This window comes from Rutilus rutilus (assembly GCF_951802725.1).
Source record: "Rutilus rutilus genome assembly, chromosome: 6".
Lineage (NCBI taxonomy): Eukaryota > Metazoa > Chordata > Actinopteri > Cypriniformes > Leuciscidae > Rutilus > Rutilus rutilus.
This window is the reverse complement of record NC_140214.1, coordinates 10413720-10433408: the sequence shown is the minus strand read 5'-3', so window position 1 is coordinate 10433408 and position 19689 is coordinate 10413720. Positions and strand designations below refer to the sequence as shown.

Here is a 19689-nt window from a genome sequence, read left to right as displayed (position 1 = left end):
ACACACATTGACCATATTTGTGTATATGCATAATTACTGGTTTTGAATATTGACATTATTATTATTATTATTATTGCTTTCCGTGGTGATGTCAGTTCATTGTATACATTTAGTTAGTTCTTGGTAGAACTAGAGTGCATTTGGTGATTTATATATGATGCATGTTTGTACTGAAAATATTGTGTAAAAATAGCACAAATGTTTAAAGTAAATTCACGTCTTTTTGTGTTTTGTCTCTCCCCCCGCCCCCTTTCCTCAAGGTCCAGAGCAGACACTGGGATAAAAAATACATTGAGACAAGTTCAAGATGTCACCTCATTCCTTACCAAAAATACAGTCTGTGTTGTCAGCCAGAGGAATGTGAAGTGCAACCAGAGGTAACTGTTATAATGAGAGATAGAGGACCAAAAAGCGAGATTGACAATTATACAGTCTTTAATGGAAATGAGAAGCGAATCACTGAAACAGTAAAGAACATAAATCTTCTCAGGATTCTCAGGAAACAGTCAACGGAAAACTTCGCTTTGTAGAAATCAACATTAACCGCTGGTGGCAGAAATTACTGGAACTCAGGATGCGCAGCGAGGCGTCAGGCGAAGTAGAGCACCGAGTAGACTGTAGTGAGAGGCGAAGTCCGCCGAGAGAGATGGTACCGTAGGCTGGATACCGCGTCTAGATCAGGAACTCAGCGTCTGAATTGGCAGGGCAGAGTACAGTGAGCCAGCAAGAGAAAGGATGAGATAACTGTCTCGAGGACAAGCCTCCTCACGAACCACACAGGACACGACAGGACAGGACAGGACTCGATACGTTGACAAGAGAGGTAAGAGAAGCGTCTTCAGCATTAGATAGATCGGAATAAACTGACAAAGAGGCAGAGAAAGAGAGTGTTAGAAATAGCAGGAAACATCAGGGGGAAAGGGGAAACAGGTGAGATGAATGAGCGGAGATTAAGGATAAATGGGAACAGCTGGTACTGATGAGACCAGGGTGATGGTGTAGTGAAAAAGTGAGATGTGGCCACAAGAGGGAGACAGAGAAAGAAGGAACCCAGATCATGACAGTACCCCCCCCCCCCCCCCCCCCCCTCAACGATCGCCCCCTGGCGCTCCCGAGGAGGAGAGCTGGCGAGAGCGGAGGAAATCATCAATGAGCGAGGGGTCCAGGACGTCCCGGGAGGGAATCCAGCTTCTCTCCTCCGGCCCATACCCCTCCCAATCGACTAAGTATTGGTGACCACGACCCCGGCGGCGCATGTCAAGGATACGACGAACCCTGTAGACAGGAGAATTATCAATACGAACCGGCGGACAGACAGGACGAGAAGGCGCACGCACGACGGGCTTAATATGCGAAACATGGAAAACTGGATGGACTCGACGAAGATAGGATGGGAGGCGAAGGCGTACCGCGACAGGATTAATGACCTTAATAATACGAAATGGCCCGATAAAGCGAGGTGCCAACTTGCGGGAATCGGAATGTAAGGGTAAATTTGCGGTGGAAAGCCAAACGCGCTGCCCACGAAGGTAGCGCGGACTCTTGACTCGACGCTTATTGGCAGTGATGCTCATGCGAGTGTTCGAGCGGCGAAGTGCAATTCTCACTCTCCTCCAAGTGCGCTTACAACGGTTAATATAGGCTTGAACTGACGGTGAATTAGATACAGCCTCCTGAGACGAAAACAAAGGAGGTTGATAGCCGAGACAGCAGTGGAAAGGCGAAAGACCTGTAGCAGAGGATGGGAGGGAATTGTGTGCATACTCTGCCCAGGCCAGTTGCTCAGACCACGAAGCGGGACAACGGTGAGCAAGGCTGCGAAGAATGCGGGCGACAATTTGATTGGCACGCTCGGCTTGCCCGTTGGTTTGAGGGTGAAAACCCGACGAGAGACTGGCGGTAGCTCCAATTAGACGGCAAAACTCTTTCCAAAAAAAGGCGGAGAATTGCGGACCTCTATCAGAAACCACGTCAGTGGGAAGACCATGTATCTTAAAAACATGATCTACCATAATTTGGGCGGTCTCCTTGGCAGAAGGAAGTTTAGCGAGAGGAATGAATCGAGCAGATTTAGAAAAACGATCGACAACTGTTAGAATGACCGTATTGCCAGCCGACGAAGGAAGCCCGGTAATAAAATCAAGCGCGATATGAGACCAGGGGCGAGCTGGCACAGGCAATGGTCGAAGCAACCCAGCCGGAGGGGAGTTGCCGGTCTTGGTTTGTGCGCAAGTAACACACGAGGCGATAAAGCGACGCGTATCGCGCTCAATAGTGGGCCACCAGAAACGTTGACGAATGAAAGCAAGAGAGCCCTGCACGCCGGGATGGGCAGACAATTTGGACGAGTGTCCCCACTGGAGGACAGCGCGGCGAACGGACGTGGGCACAAAAAGGAGACTCTTAGGGCAGTTACGTGGCACAGAAACCTGAGATAATGCACGTCTGACCAACCTCTCGATTCCCCACACGGTAGCTCCCACAACACGACCGGGAGGAAAAATAACCTCAGGGGTTACAGCTGTGGTGGGGGAGTCGAAGAGGCGAGAGAGAGCATCAGGCTTTACATTTGTAGAACCGGTGCGAAAAGAGATGGAAAAATCAAAACGTGTAAAAAACAGAGCCCAACGGGCTTGGCGGGCGTTGAGTCTTTTAGCCGAACGTATGTATTCTAAATTTCGATGATCCGTCCATACGATAAAAGGAACGGAAGCGCCTTCTAACCAATGTCTCCATTCGCCGAGCGCCAACCGGATGGCGAGCAGTTCACGATTGCCTACATCGTAATTTCGTTCGGCGGGCGCGAGACGGTGAGAGTAAAAGGCGCAGGGATGTACCTTCCCGTCTGAAGAAGAGCGTTGAGAAAGTACGGCCCTGACCCCGACCTCCGAGGCATCGACTTCGACAATAAATTGTTTCGAGACGTCAGGAGAAAGTAAGATAGGAGCGGAAGTGAAAAGAGTCTTTAGCTGATCAAAAGCAGCTTGAGCTGTCTCCGACCATCTAAAGCGGGACTTGACAGATGTCAGTGCAGTGAGGGGGGCGGCAACTTGGCTAAAATTTCGTATGAAGCGACGATAAAAGTTGGCAAAGCCAAGAAAGCGTTGAAGCGCAACACGAGAATCAGGAATGGGCCAATCGGTGACCGCCCTGACTTTAGCCGGGTCCATACTAACTCCTTCTGCAGAGATGACTGAGCCCAAAAACGTGACCGACGGAACATGAAACGAACATTTCTCAGCTTTGACAAAGAGTCGATTTTCTAACAGACGTTGGAGAACACGACGAACGTGTTGGACATGGACTTGGAGTGAGGGAGAGAAAATGAGAATGTCATCGAGATAGACAAAGACAAAAATATTTAGCATATCTCGTAAGACATCATTGATAAGAGCTTGGAACACGGCGGGGGCATTGACCAGCCCGAAGGGGAGGACCCTATATTCAAAGTGACCGAGGGGCGTGTTAAAGGCGGTTTTCCATTCGTCACCCTCTTTGATGCGGACTAAATGATAGGCGTTACGAAGATCGAGTTTGGTAAAGACTTTAGCTCCCTGTAGGATCTCAAAGGCTGACGACATTAAAGGCAAGGGATAACGGTTCTTGACAGTAATCTCGTTCAGCCCTCGGTAATCGATACAGGGACGTAACGAACCGTCTTTCTTTTTGACAAAAAAGAACCCTGCACCGGCAGGTGACGAGGAGGGCACAATGGTACCGGCGTTGAGGGAATCTGACAGATAATTCTCCAGCGCCTCCCGTTCAGGAGACGATAGAGAATATAATCTGCCGCGTGGGGGCGTGGTCCCCGGGAGAAGGTCGATACTACAATCGTAAGGACGATGGGGGGGGAGAGAAGTGGCCCGGGCTCGACTAAAGACCTCCCGCAGATCGTGATAAACCTCCGGGACTCCAGACAAATCACCGGGTTCTTCCTGAAAAACAGATACAGAGGAAACAGGTGGAACAGCAGAGGTTAAACACTCAACATGACAAGACAATTTCCACGACAAAATAGAGCCATCAGACCAGTTAATCTGGGGATTGTGTAGTACTAGCCAAGGATGACCGAGTACCACAGGGGTAAAGGGGGAATGAAAAATAAAAAAAGAAATTGTCTCTTTATGATTTCCCGAGACGGTAAGCGTCAGAGGCTCAGTCTTCTGCTTTATTCTAGGAAGGACGCTACCATCAAGGGCATAGAGAGGGGTGGAGTCTTTTAAGTCTATGAGGGGAATACCTTGCTTCCGAGCCCACAACTCATCGAGGAAATTCCCCTCCGCCCCCGAGTCAACCAGAGCCATGCAGGAGACAGATGAGACGGGCCACCGAAGAAGTGCAGGAAGGGTAGTACAGGACCTGGATGGAGAGTTCCTTGACACCGCGCTCGCCAGTAACCCTCCGCCTACTGACGAGCTCTGGCTTTTACCGGACAATGAGTGACAAAGTGGTTTGCAGAGGCGCAGTACATGCAGAGGCGGTTAGTGATGCGTCGCTCGCGTTCCTTGGGAGAAATTCGAAGACCACCAAGTTGCATGGGCTCAGAGTCCGTGTCAGAAGCATGAGGAGAAATGGCAGAGGAAGAAGTGGGAAAGCGAGAGACCTCGGTCCGACGTGCTCTGTGGCGCAGGTCAAACCGCTTTTCAATTCGGATCGCCAGATCGATGAGGGCATCGAGTCGAGCAGGCACCTCGCGCATGAAAATCTCGTCCTTGAGATCAGGATTCAACGCCTCTAGAAAGCGCGCAACCAGCGCCGGCTCGTTCCACCCGCAGGAAGTGGAAAGGGTGCGGAACTCTATAGAAAAGTCAGTAACAGTATGCCTTCCCTGGCGAAGAGACGAAAGGAGTCGTGAAGCCTCCTCACCGTGGGCTGACCGGTCAAAGACACGGATCATCTCTTGTTTGAAGACTGTGAAGTCGAAGACGCATTCACCTTCTGCCTCCCAGTGAGCCGTTCCCCATTCCCGAGCTCGTCCTGCGAGGAGGGAGATTACGTAGGCGACCTTGGCTCGGTCCCGAGCGTAAGTGGCAGGCTGTAACGAGAAAACCACCTCACACTGGGTAAGGAAGGAACGGCACTGAGTAGGCTCACCGGAGTACACAGGAGGATTATTGACACGAGGTTCGGAAACTTCACGGATCTCAGAGGCGGGCGGCTCGTGCCGAATCTGATGAACCCGCTGTGTGAGGTCAGCCATCTGGCTAGCGAGGGAGTCTACAGCCTGGCGAGCGGTGGATATCTCCTGCTCGTGTTTCCCCAACATGGCACCTTGAAGCTCGACTGCCGCTTGAAAGGGATGGCTGCTCGCTTGGTCCATAATTGGTCAGTTTATTCTGTTATAATGAGAGATAGAGGACCAAAAAGCGAGATTGACAATTATACAGTCTTTAATGGAAATGAGAAGCGAATCACTGAAACAGTAAAGAACATAAATCTTCTCAGGATTCTCAGGAAACAGTCAACGGAAAACTTCGCTTTGTAGAAATCAACTGGGGAAAGGGGAAACAGGTGAGATGAATGAGCGGAGATTAAGGATAAATGGGAACAGCTGGTACTGATGAGACCAGGGTGATGGTGTAGTGAAAAAGTGAGATGTGGCCACAAGAGGGAGACAGAGAAAGAAGGAACCCAGATCATGACAGTAACAATATTTATTGAATAACATTTGAATTCCAACTGAATTTCAGCGTGTAATAATGTTTTGGGGTAGTTGATGTATAACATGTCCATTTACATTTTTAATCAATATTTTAAGTTAAATCATATGATTTCCATTATATAAATAAGGGAAATCCGTATGTATATGGTGCTGCGATTGGTCACCACAGTTTTCATAATTTTGAATCAACTTTTTACCTTCTCTCCTTTAAAGATAGCCTTGCATCAGTATTTAATAAAAAGTTAATTATAATGATCAGAATAAGCAATTATTCCATCTAGTTCATTATCCTGTGGATTATTAAACTCTAGCAACTTGGACCATTAATATTAAATGCAAAACAAACACCTTTTGACAATTTTATTTTAAGGCCTTTAAATGACAGAAGTGAGAGTGAGAACTGACGCCCTTATAATGTTGTCTTCATATTGGTGTTCTTGCTTTCAGACTGAAATATTCGAGTGTAATTTTGGCCCAAACTATCATCCCACATTTGAAGTTTTTCTGGATGTCAACATTAAGGAGGTTAGACTGGGTATTTTGGAAGGTGGGAAGGAAGTTTGGAACAGACGGCGAATCTTTCTAACAGGTACAGAAGTCATGCAATTCTGTTGTTAAAAGCTTGTGTTGGAGTATGTGATTTAATAAAGTTTGGGAGAGATTTTAAGTTGATCGATAGACACTCCTCTGTGAGAAATGTAATTTCTACAGTATGTCCTTGAGCTTTTTAAGGGAACAAATATATCTCTAAATTTATAGTTTATTTTGTGATCAGCAGCATTTATCAGGTGAAATTTTTTTAAGTATAATTAAAAGTGACAGCATTAAACTTGAACAGATACATTTAAAATAAATACAACTATTAAAACTAGAATAACCATTTCTATTTTGAAGAACTGTTGGTGAATAGTTTTTAACAGGTTCATTTGCATGAACAGTCCGAACAATAGACTTTGCTCATCTTTGTGTTGTGTGGCCTAGTAGATAAAGCTTAAAGTGGGGTAAGCGGTATTTGAAAAACGCTGTTTGAAAGTTAGTTGGACTGACACTATGGGACTGACACATGAACAAATAAAAACAAACATGTGTAGCCAATCAGCATTAGGGAGTGAGGAGTTGAGGAGAAAATGAGCAAGAGGGAGATTTGAAGAAAGACTGCAGAAATAGAGATTTGACACAATATAAAAGAGAAAAGCTCAGAAGAAAACAATGAAGGGTTATGACTGGGCAAGAACTTTAGGACCCACGTTAATATTAAAAAAGCTTTCCAGCACTGGAGAGAGCTAAGCAGGAAGGCCTGAAAACAGACACGGAGGTTGCTTTGATTCGGCTCCACATGTGAGTAACACTGTTTGAGTGTCAGTGTGTGTCTGGAGCTGCTGTGCTGTTGGCAACTAACAACAAATTCTTTGTAATTACTATTGTGTTATTATCGTTCTATTGTTCGGTACTATCGTTCATCATCTGCGCTTTATTTTTCATGAAGTATCTGCTATGATAAACAGACATCCACTCTTGGATTGCATGCGTAACGGAGGCCAGCTAGTGACGACTATTAGTGAATGCGGTGTTTAACGTCATTGTTAGTGCACACGCTTCTCATGCCAGGGAATCTGGGTTAGAGACCGACTCGGAGCAGGGCGGTTAGGATTGGAAGCTGAGTTTTGGAGGCAGAGCATTGAAGAGAAGGGTGTGTTTGTTTGGGTTGATTTCAAATATTAACATTGTCCTATGACATTGTCCAACAGCGTTTTTGAAATACTGCTTACCCCACCTTTAAAGGGTTAGTTCACCCCGAAAATAAAAAAATATGTTATCACTCACCCTCATGTCGTTCCAAACCCGTAACATTTGTTCCTCTTCAGAACACAGATGAAGATATTTTACCCTGAATTAAAGATGTTCATCATATAAACCAATTGTCTCATCAGAAAATTTTGACTAAACCGCTCAATTCATATGGATTAGTTTTACAATAGCGATTTTTTTTCCCGAACTTTTTGAAGCATTAAAATTGCCATGGTCCTTATTTTTGGACTTTTGAAATTGTCTGCTCTCAGCCACCCAGTCATCTCCCCTTCATGAGAAATAAAAACCAAATTTCACTGAGATTGGATTATGTTTGGGGTGTGCTCAACAAAATTGAAATTCCATCTTAAAAACCATTACAGCACTTAGTTAATAATTAATACAAGACCATTGGTAAATGGTGAATTAAGTTAAAAACGAGAACACAGAAAATGTTACATTACAATGCTGCTGATGAGAACTGTTGTTTGAAAAATTGCAATCTGATCTAGCTTGTGATGACAGTCCGACATATCCTCAGTGGTTCTTGCATTGCTGTCTATGGAGGGACAGAAGTCTGTCAGATTTCAGCAAGAATATCGAAAGTCTTACAGGTTCGGAATGACATGAATGTGTATAAATGATTTTACAGATGACAGAATTTTTTTTGGGGGGTGAGCTATATCCCTTTAAGGCTGGTACTCAGAAGGATAGTGGTTCATTCCCTGCAAGGAATGAGACCTCAAAAGATTGTGATGATAGATTTCTCAGTGATCTTAAATGTCTTTTTGTTTAAATTTATTTTTTTTTTTTTATCAAAAGAACCAAGTAAAGGTGTAGAACCTCCTGAACACAGAAGGATCCCAGGTCTGATTTTAACGCTGAACATTTCAATGACATATTCTCACACATATTGTACAGTCTTCTGAAGACTAACTTAAATCATCTTTTGTTTTAATCAGAAACTGAATTTGTGAACACACACAAACGTAAACTCATTCAGAGAGTTTCATCAGTGATGGCGATTGCTGACAGTTTGGAGAGCAAAAAGATGATTACTGGTGAAATGTGGAGAAAGATTAAAGCTGTATACCACAAATGGAGAAAATGAGACTATTGTTGGATGCTCTCGACTCTGGAGGAGATTCTGTAAAAGTAGAATTCTACAAACTGCTGAAGGAGAACGAACCTTATCTAGTACAGGATCTGGAGTCTGGCCCCAGTGGACCTTCACCACAGTAATGCTGAGAGTGAGTTTGAGGCGTAAAAAGCAGCTCTGCCGTTATTATAATGTACATTTTTTTTAGATGGTCATGTTATAATTTTCTGTTTTCCAAATTTTTTACTCTATATACAGATTTAAATGAGATCGTAATCATTTTTTTGTCCCCACTGTATTTATGCCTGTTGATGTAATACACTTGTTTTTGCATGTATAATGCTGTTACTATGACAACATGAGTTACTATGAAATGTTTTTATTTGATATTACTGTGAAAAAAAAAAAGAATTGTCAAAAAGTTGCTGTGGAAAAACATATGGGTCATTTTTCTTTTACATTTTAAAAAGATGAATAAAACATACAAATGAAAAATAGAGTTAATAATAAACAATATGAAGTTGTTTTTTTTAACAGGAGCATGAGGAAATGGATCTCAAGAGTCACACTGAAACATGCTCTCATATTCACACACTTTAAACACAGTATTGCACATTCATTCCCTTTCCATTGCTATGTGAATTTGATCATCAAATTCATCTTCTCCTCATACATAAAGGTGCCAAATAAGCCTCAAAATTACCAAGAGACCTAACATGGTTAATGTAAACCCATTTCATAACTGTGCACCTGCAAACTTAAACAGACCAGCTCACTGTAAAATGTATACTTTATTTCTGACAAAACTGATTAGAGTTTCTAATTGGTTGGACCGAACTGTATTGATCATTGCATATTTTGAACGTTCAAAAATGTTTAATATAGACCAAGGGTCAAGTCTTGTAAATTTCATTAGAGTAAGCCTAAATCAAGCCAGATTTAAACATATTCTGCACAAACTGAGCCTTTCTGCAGAGCTAAAGTTGCCATGGTTTTTGAGCTTACATAATAAAAGCCCTTTATTTTGCATAAAAAAAGATTTTACAGAAACTCAGGATTTGAATGACAAAATTTCTTCAATTTTAATATTATTTTAAACTTTGCTCTAATGATCTGATTCAATATCCCTTTCCAGAATTTAGACAATGTACAAATCATGATCATAATAACGTTTTGTTTAAAAAAAAACAAATTTCTCCTTTACATTGCTTATACCGAAAGCCATTCAATCTCTGACCCCTTGCCACCATCTTAGAAAAATACTATAAAAGCGCTTTCAAATGCAATTTAGTTCAGATACAAATATGAAAAAGCACTCTACTCTACTTTGAAAGTGTGAAGGACAAATACACGGACACTTCAGAGAAAGATTCATCACATTCAGTTTTTTCCTTCACATCACACGAGCAAACACTCTCTCACACATATAGAAACACAAAGCTTCAAATACTCGTGAGGTTTTCTTGGAAGGAGGCAGAGCGTGTGTTCAGAGAAGAGTCTGTAAGCTCACTTTGACACTCTGTGAGTAGCATCCATTTGTTTAAAAAATCCTAAAATGTTACATAAACTCGAGCTTTCAGAGTTAAAAGCACTGGTGGTGTTTACCCAGATACTCGCGTCTCCGTCCTATCAGAAGAGTTCAAACTGGCAGCGGACAGCTATTCCTACAGGAGCTCGGGCAGTGTGAGCAGTGGTGAGTTATTACACAAGCGATTGATGACACCTGCGGTATTCTTCAACTGAGTGACTTGTTCTGCGATATCACATAACATTGCAGATTTTACAATCAGTGTGAGCATACCCACAACTCCCATCATTTATTACACATCATATTTTATTAGGTTGAGTGATGGGACAGATCTAAATGAGTCCATTGTCAACTACAATGCATAGCGATCAGGCTTTCACTGGGCTTTACACCCAATAGCTGATGGCTTCTGGGGCCCTCCAGCCTTTTATTGGCTATTCTTTTTTTTCTTTTTCTTTTTAAACGGCCAATACTGATTCACATGGAAAAAAACGTCCAATGGCTGCTTTGCAGTGTCTCGTTATGCTGTGGACATCAGTTGAGATTTTAGAGGATTGGTTTTGCGCATCAACCCCTCTTCAAAGAAATTTTGGAAAGAAGAGGGAAAGATGATACAGTTGACATGCTTTCTCTCCGCTCAATACTGTGACCTCTTGTGTTCCCCTCTTATGCTGCAGTCATTTACTAATTTGGCACTTTTTTCTCAATCATGTTGTTGTAAAGGTAGAAAACGCAGTGTGTGTGTGTTTGCATATAGTTATCTTGGAGAGAGAGTTCTCTTACGAGAGGTCTCTCGTACTGCGTAAGTATCTTACGCTAGGGGAAAATCCTTTTTCCGCGAGATATTGAAGCCAAAAATTATCCCTAATTTTGTAATAATGCAAAACGCGTTGCAGCAGCATACAGACATAGGCGAGGCAGCTCGCGCGCCTATTGGCTGTTCAGTGGCAACTGCAGCAGCCTATCGAGCGAGGCCTGGCGTGACGCCAGATCCAATGAGGGCGCTTCGCGCCCGCTGCGTCACGTCCCGCCGAAACGGGCGTGGCCTAGGCCTATAAATATCGCTCGCAGGCAGCTAGTCGCTGATTTTTCATCCTTCAAGCGAAGCACACGCATCGCTGGAGCTGGAGAAGAAGCCGCGCCGTTGACCAGAGAGCACCTTCAGCGGAACGAGTCAACTGAAGTCGCTGGCCGCGCCGCCTTCCTTGCCTTCCTGCTGCGCTTTCCGGCGCTTATATCCTTTTCGCTCTTTTACTGCACTGTAATTTGTGTGTGTGTGTGTGTTGCCACCGCAACACACATCCTAAAAGAGCCAGCGTCTTTCTAAAGATGCCCTCCTGCGGCTCGTGCAGAGCCACACTCAGCGACGGGGACCGCCACATCGTGTGCGTTCCCTGCCTGGGTCAGGAACACGCAGCTCTCGCGCTCGCTGACGGCGGATGCCCTCACTGCGAGCAACTTCCCATGGCGACTCTGAGGACTCGCCTGGCCTTCTTCGACGAGACTGCTTCACTGCCCGCCGCGGCCTCGCGCCGTAAAAAGCGCCGTGCCCAGCGGGCCCCGGAACCTCCCCCCAGCCGCCAAAGCTCGCCAAAAAAAAACTTTTGCTGATAATTTACTCACCCCCATGTCATCCAAGATGTCCATGTCTTTCTTTCTTCAGTCGAAAAGAAATTAAGGTTTTTGATGAAAACATTCCAGGATTTCCCCCCATATTATGGAGTCCAATGGGACCCAAACGGTTCAAGGTCCAAATGACAGTTTCAGTGCAGCTTCAAAGGGCTTTAAACGATACCAGACGATGAATTAGGGTCTTATCTAGCGAAACGATCGGTCATTTCAAAAATAAATAAAAAAGTTTAAGTTTTATAAGCACAAATGTTCGCCTTGCTCTGTTCTGTGATGCGCGTTCGTGACGTCACGTAATACGCAATTACGTTAAAAAGGTCACGCTTGAAAAATTTCTGTCCTGAAGAAAATGTTCTTTTTGGCTTTTTAATATTAAAATACCCAGGATACGCACACGAAATGGGCATCTTAAACGATAAACTGACACAAATACATTTGAAAATGTGTATATGGTCCTCCTTCCGCACATTTGTAAACACGTCAAGCGTGACCTTGACGTGTTTACAAATGTGAATTAAATTATCAAATGTGAAAGTAAATTATCAGCAAAAGTTTTTTTAAAAGTGAACTTCACCTTTAACACCAAACCTTTGAGCAGTAGTGTATCCATTGGAATATAATACAAAAATAGTTTCTTGTCTGGTAAAAAATGTTGGACAGAAGCTAAAATACTCCCTCTGTGTGTGTTTAACATTAAAGGTAAAGTGTGTTATTTCTGCACCACTAGCATCAGTAAATGGAATTGGAAAAATAACGACACCTTTCAAGAAAGCTCACCTCATTTGCTATTGGTCAGGAAAAAAGATAGCCCCGCCCTAATCTCACAGTATTGGTTGAGCCAATATTGCTGTGTTGGGCTGCTTAAACAGTGATATTTGAGAGCTTTGATAGTGCCAATCAACCTACTTCACATTGTCTTTGCATATTAAACTGGCACAATAAACAGTAAACTGGAATTAAAAAAAATTGCCCACTTCACCTTTAAGTGTAGCATTATGTCCATATGCACCTGCTCTGTTTCTTACCTTGGGCTACTCCTCCACCTTGGGTTCCTGCGTGTCGCTCTGGAGGTCTTGCTTCAGGTCCATGTCATCTTTGAAGGGCTGGGTGGAGGGAGAGAGGGAGACAGAGGGAAGAAACTAAACCATCAAACGACAAAACACACACACGGAGAGAGGGAGGAAGAGAAGGAGAGAGAGAGGGAGGAAAACAGGATATCAGCTTTATCAGAGTTGGTGAAGAACAGATGTTCTTTAGTTTGTGATGGCAAGAAAGTCTTTCACCATCAGTCATTTTCTCTTTTACAGTTGTGGATAAAATTAAGCAGAAATGGCCCAACAGACCTGACACTTTACAAAGCTCTAAAAGAGGCTGTCGTTACTCTATAGAGATTCTTCCTATAGCGCCTCCTAAACTCACCAGTACATTTACATGCACTTTAATAGCTGGATTTCAGTCAGACTGAAAGGTCATCTGAAAAAACAATTGCAACATACAGTAAATGAAAAGAAATTATCTGTATCTGAAAAGAAATTATTGTGTGCAAAAAGTTTTTGAATAACCCGTTATTTTGGACAAATGCTCGATGGTTTCACTTGTTCTTAATGGTGTTAAAGTGTTTGAATTGTGTTTTGTCTGACAGAAGGAGAGAGTTCAGATTCTGGGTCTTGCTCATCATCAAAACCTGAATCATCTTCAGCACAATCAGTGAGTAGAAGCCGAAGAGTCTTTCTTGTTATAACAATTATTATTTTTTGTTTGTGATATTATGTGTGAATGAATTAATTTGAATCTGAATCTAAAAACAGTGGTACGGTATTTCATTTAATTACACTATTTTGTAATCCCATTATTCAGAATGTTTACATTTAATCTTTTACATACTGTAACATGACATTATAGAGGATACATATACTCTTTATACTTTTCTTTATTTCAGTCCTCAGAAGATGCAGAAGTGTTCACACCTGAACTACTTCAGGGAGATGATGAGGACAAACACAAGAATACAGGTATTGAACTCTCATCTTATTTTTTGGACATTGTTAGAATGTAAGCATACTGTTTTGACTTTATAAAGTAAATAACATTAATATTATGTCCTCCAGCTTTGTGTGTCCACATGCTGGTCAGTTTTGTTGCAGTCTGACCAGCCTTGTGTTTGTGATGGAGGGTGAAGGAGAGGTGCTGTATAAAACTGTCTCATGGGATCCTCGTGTGTTAGATGGTTTGGGTCAGATGCAGCCAGCCGGACCCTTGTACAACATTGACTGTTTTCATGGTTCAATCTTGAGACTGCACGTTCCACACTGTGAAATATTTGCTCCCATTGAATGTTCCACTGTCAGAGGTATCTTTTTAATTAAATGAAAGCAAATGATTACATAATACTAATAAAAAGTGTATTTCTGTGGAAATGTGCCTTCTATTACACTCTGATCCGTATCATATTCCCCTAATGAGAGGCACACACACATTACTCATTACTTTTGAACATATATAAAATACAAACTTGAGATGACTGTGGTGTAAATCTCTTAAGTGAGAGGACACTATTTGCACTATTTATCACTAAAATGTCATTAAAGAGTAGATGGTTTCCTTGAGAAAAGTTCTTGATTTCTAGTTGTTTTTAGCATATTTTTCATAATGAGTAATTTGTGTAATAGATTAACACTCTATTTTTTCTGTGATTTTAGTCATTTAGTCTCTCGCCTTCATATTGCTGTTCTTTTTTCAGAGTGAGATGTTTGAGTGTAATTTTGGTCCAAACTATCATCCCACATTTGAAGCGTTTGTGAATGTCAACATTGAGGAGGTCAAGCTGAGTCTTTCTGATAAAACTGAAGGAAAGGAAGTGTGGGTTCGACGAATCCTTCTCACAGGTAACGAATGACATGAGTGATAGATGTTGCTAGTTTTGTAACTCTTTTTAGCGCATTGATACATTTGTTACAAAATTTAAATTCTATGAAAGATTGAATCTTTCAGTCTACACTGTAAAAAGTTTTTTTAATTTTGTAAATAAAACTATTGGAATATGGTTTACAAGCAAATGCTATTTCAGTATTTCTGCTTGAAGAGTTTCATATTGAATTCAATGTTACTTGCTGATTCTTTGTAATTGTTTTGGAAATTTACTAGCGATTGTTCCAAGTAAATCCTAATCCAGTATGTTTCAGTGTAATCAACAATGCTTTATAAAAGTATTAAGTTGGACACTTACTAGGTAATCAATAGATTTAACCCATGTTATTATGTTATCTAAACCATTGTACTAAACTCAATATGATTTGTGAAGTATTTATTGATTCATAATACTTACTTACATATATTAAAGTTTTAGATTTTTCATTGTTCAAATTTCTTTATTTCTTAATAACATCAGGTAAAGATGCAGACCCTCCTGCTCACAAAAGGCTAACAGGTATAAACTCAAAGATGTATTTCAATTAGTGCTATCAAATCCATTAATCGCATCTAACATAAAAGCAGCGGTGTGTGTGGTATGACAGACCTCTGCGGAGGCTGGGGCGAAGTCGGTAGAAATCACCCTCGGTAGAAATCACGTTCTGAGGGCACCGCGATACGACCGAAAGGCACTTTCACGATTAAAGTGTGCACGCCACTGCATAGAGTTTGTGTTTATATAATATGTGTGTGTACAGTCTACGGCCCTGAATTAGGCATAAGATCAGTAATGAATGTGTACATTTTGTGAATGAATTTAATAAACTTAGTTACTAGATTTTCTAGTAGCTTTCAGTAAATGAATGATTCTGAGAAAATGATTCATAAATCAACCTATCAGTTCGTTTACTTTCTTCACTGACAGACACGTGAAAAGCCTATTTCAGTCTATATCAGTCAAAGCTCAGCTTTAGGTGGGGAAGAGACAGGTCAAGAGAAAAACAAAGAGAAAAAGAGTGTGATACTGATCTGATGAGGAGAGAAAAATAATCAGCTGCCCACTGACATGGTTTTAAAGCTATTGTTATCCAATTTTTTTGGCTTTCAAAACATCTTTAAATGCACATATGTAGATCAGAGAAATCAAAAAAATTTCAGAACCCCCTAACTAGCCTCACATTCGGGACCTTAGTGATTATAAAACCTGCAATATTGTGAAAAAACAAGGTGTACATTTTCAAACCTCTTAGTACAAAAATCCAAACTGATCACACTTGTGACACAGCAATTAATTCTTTCAAAACCTGATCCCTTGCTTTCATTAAGTTACACACATTTTCACTCCACAACACATAATCTGTTTCAAACAAAAGATTATTGTAATATGTAATGAAAACATTTGGTTTAATCACTGAAACACAGTATGATCTTCTTTCAATTTGGTACTTTCAACAATCAATTCATTTAATAGCAAGCAATGCAAGATACATTTGGCGAGAGTTACACTTTAAGTACAATCAAAATGGATGTTCACCTTAAATTACATAACTGACTTTAAAAATGAGTTAAATCTCGTATATTTTATAAAGAAAAGTTGAAAAACAAAACAGAAATGTTGTATTTGCTGAAGACAGAGGCATCATAATGCTTTTTAACTAATGGTGGTTAGTAGACTAATAGTTTTACAAATTCAGTTTGAACTCATAGAAAACTGCCTCATTTTACAAGGTTTGTAAATTAAGTTAGGCTACATAACAGTGGATGAGATTAGATAATGGCCTATATAATGTGCTGTAAGATGCAAACAAAAAGCATATAAATAAATAAACTAATAAACTAACTAACAGAAGGTCGAGACAGCTGTCCTTCTTTTGAAACGATCTTCACCCATAGTACACAGATCGAAAACGAAAGTAAACTCTGTCTCTATGGTATCTTGTACACGTCAGTACAGGGTTGTATAGCGTAAACCTGTTGTCAAAATGGATAAAGTCCTTTTGAAAAGCAAAATTAAGCTCATCGGTTGGCTTAAACCGGATTGGATTAATATTTTGCAACATGTTCAAGAGCACGAACTTATAACAACGACAGAATACGATGATCTTAAATCTATGACAGTTATGGGAAATCTATGGGAGGGAGTTATCAAGCTTCTGGACATCATCCATGGAAAGGGTGAAAATGTATGTCGAAATTTTCTGAATTTTCTGAAAAACGATGATGTGAATGAATTTTCTCCTGAACTCAGAGAATGGATCAAAACAGTGGACACTTCAGGTATGTTGCTTTAAATTAAACGCATTGTGCACATTCTTTGCTTATTAGAATTATAAAGTTATAAAGTAAGAGGCCTATTTTAGGTTAAAGTCGTGGAACTGGACAGTAACAGTCTTTTTATAAGATTGGGTTTGGGAATAGCCTATGCTGAGTTTTCGTATAATGATCATAAGAGATCATTCGTGAAAATGTAGCCTACTTAAAGATGTCCGGTATTTTCATCTTATTAATAAACAAAGTGTATGTGCAATGTTTCATAGGGTTCTCGCATCCAACCTCAGTAAGAAGATTGCCCACTTTAGCAAATTCGAATCGTTACGGTAGCCCATGTGCTCAACTTCAAGTAGCCTACGTCTTCAAAAAGATGAGCATCAAAACATTAATATCCTTCTTTTTCATTTGAGTGAGGGATGAAAATCCTACATACAAAGTTAATGTAGCCTAATCAAAAAAGAAGTTTAGCCGACTTCATGAATGAACAAAGGGGCGTCGACGAGTTATGATGTTTTAAAAAACAAATAGCCTTAAATAAAATAAAATTAAAATAAACATTTCTATAAAACATACGCCCCCTTTATAGTCCCAGACCATGCGTGCTTGAGCTGAAAGCAACTTGCACTGACATATCAGTGCCATTGTTTTGTCTCAAGATGCATACACGGTTTACCCTGGAAATCCTGAGTTCTCGCGGGAGCTAAGGATGGCTGACGCGAAACAGTCGTTCCGAAGCTTTGCGAGATCCCGAAGCGCAGATGTGTCGAAACACTAGAGGCTTGTTTGAGATGCGCCTCGCCTCGCCTGAAATGTAAGCGAGAGTAGGCGGCTGCAGTGAGAGGAGGAGTGAAAGAAGCGCAGGCAAGCCGGACAGTTCTCTCTTCTCGCAGTGGATCTGACACCTGCGAGATCAAAGACGGATATCGCGGGATTCACCGGATTCACGCTCGTGCACTGAGGTAGTTTGGGAATATTACCACATAACGTACACATAAAACATGATATCAGAGTTTTAAAATCAAACATTTTAAATAAGAGCAATACATCACGGTTGTTTAAACCAATGAACATCAAGCTGTGTCGTCAGCAAGTCGTTTCCCATCGTGCTTTTGATCAGCGCAGTCGGTGGAGAGCAACTGCGCTCGACTGCAGAATCCGACAGGTGCGCCTTGCGCTCGCGAGAGATTTTTGACATACGTCAGCATGACATCAGAGCAAGGCGGACCGCACTCGGACACATTTCTAACCGGCATGCATCTCGCGCTGATCACCGGTGATCGATTCTGCGCAGATTTTGCTCATCTCAAACAAGCCTTAGGCTTGTTTGAGATGCGCCTTGCCTCGCCTGAAATGTATGCGAGAGTAGGCGGCTGCAGTGAGAGGAGGAGTTAAAAAAGTGCAGGCAAGACGGACAGTTCTCTCTTCTCGCAGTGGATCTGACACCTGTGAGATCAAAGATGAGGCTTGTTTGAGATGAGGAAAATCTGCGCAGAATCGATCACCGGTGATCAGCGCGAGATGCATGCCGGTTAGAAATGTGTCCGAGTGCGGTCCGCCTTGCTCTGATGTCATGCTGACGTATGTCAAAAATCTCTCGCGAGCGCAAGGCGAAAAAATAGGCTTGTTTGAGATGCGCCTCGCCTGAAATGTATGCGAGAGTAGGCGGCTGCAGTGAGAGGAGGAGTGAAAAAAGCGCAGGCAAGCCGGACAGTTCTCTCTTCTCACTGTGGATCTGACACCTGCGAGATCAAAGACGGATATCGCGGGATTCACCGGATTCACGCTCGTGCACAGTGTTGCTAATAAACTGAATGGAATTTAAGTTCTCTTGCTTTTATATGAAAATAAATATAATGAACAAGACACCCAAAGTAGCATACTTATTTAATTCCATTCCAAATACATGTTTATCAGTCTTTTTTTTTTCTTTTTTTTTTTAAATAAAAATTACATTGCATAACCCATAGAGATCGCACTGAGGTAGTTTGGGAATATTACCACATAACGTACACATAAAACATGATATCAGAGTTTTAAAATCAAACATTTTAAATAAGAGCAATACATCACGGTTGTTTAAACCAATGAACATCAAGCTGTGTCGTCAGCAAGTCGTTTCCCATCATGCTTCTGATCAGCGCAGTCGGTGGAGAGCAACTGCGCTCGACTGCAGAATCCGACAGGTGCGCCTTGCGCTCGCGAGAGATTTTTGACATACGTCAGCATGACATCAGAGCAAGGCGGACCGCACTCGGACACATTTCTAACCGGCATGCATCTCGCGCTGATCACCGGTGATCGATTCTGCGCAGATTTTCCTCATCTCAAACAAGCCTATTATGTTTCAGAAGTACACAGAATAACAGGCTGAATAGGTGTCCGGTGTGTTAACGTAACACATTAACAGTTATTCAGCTACGCAATAGCATGAGCATATACCTGGGAGGCTGAATAGGCTAAATTAACATAAGCCAGCGAGTCCAACAAGCAAGTTACCAGGCAGTAGTAAACAAGTTCACTAAGATCCCGCGATCTCATTCCACATCACTGAATCCATTTGAATTTTCTTCATCCGTGTCGCTTCTGAATAACTCCGCCAACTAGAGCGCCCTCTCGCGGCTGTAGACGGTAATGTTTTCTCTTGGTTCATCTCAGTCTGAATTAATTTTGATATAAGTCGCACCTGATTATAAGTCGCACTGTCGCAGGACCAGCCAAACTATGAAAAAAAGTGCGACTTATAGTCCAGAAAATACTACTTGCCATAATACAACAGTAATACAGTAATACAAAATATATTAT

At 41.8% G+C, this 19689-nt stretch overlaps 2 protein-coding genes across 2 annotated transcripts in view; both read left to right on the top strand.

Annotated features, from left to right (window-relative positions):
- The window catches only part of LOC311291481 (NACHT, LRR and PYD domains-containing protein 1 homolog), a 31123-nt gene extending 22397 nt beyond the window's left edge, over nt 1-8726 (top strand). Inside the window, exons 25-28 of the mRNA XM_084410517.1 lie at nt 261-377; nt 6110-6251; nt 8273-8317; nt 8413-8726. Coding sequence (XP_084266643.1) covers nt 261-377; nt 6110-6251; nt 8273-8317; nt 8413-8561 — 453 coding nt within the window. The 3' untranslated portion in view covers nt 8562-8726. The remainder of the gene's footprint in view (nt 1-260; nt 378-6109; nt 6252-8272; nt 8318-8412) is intronic.
- An 8050-nt stretch (nt 8727-16776) lies between these two features.
- The window catches only part of LOC311291570 (NACHT, LRR and PYD domains-containing protein 1 homolog), a 66826-nt gene continuing 63913 nt past the window's right edge, over nt 16777-19689 (top strand). Inside the window, exon 1 of the mRNA XM_084410641.1 lies at nt 16777-16893. The gene's annotated coding sequence lies outside the window, so the exon portion shown is untranslated. The remainder of the gene's footprint in view (nt 16894-19689) is intronic.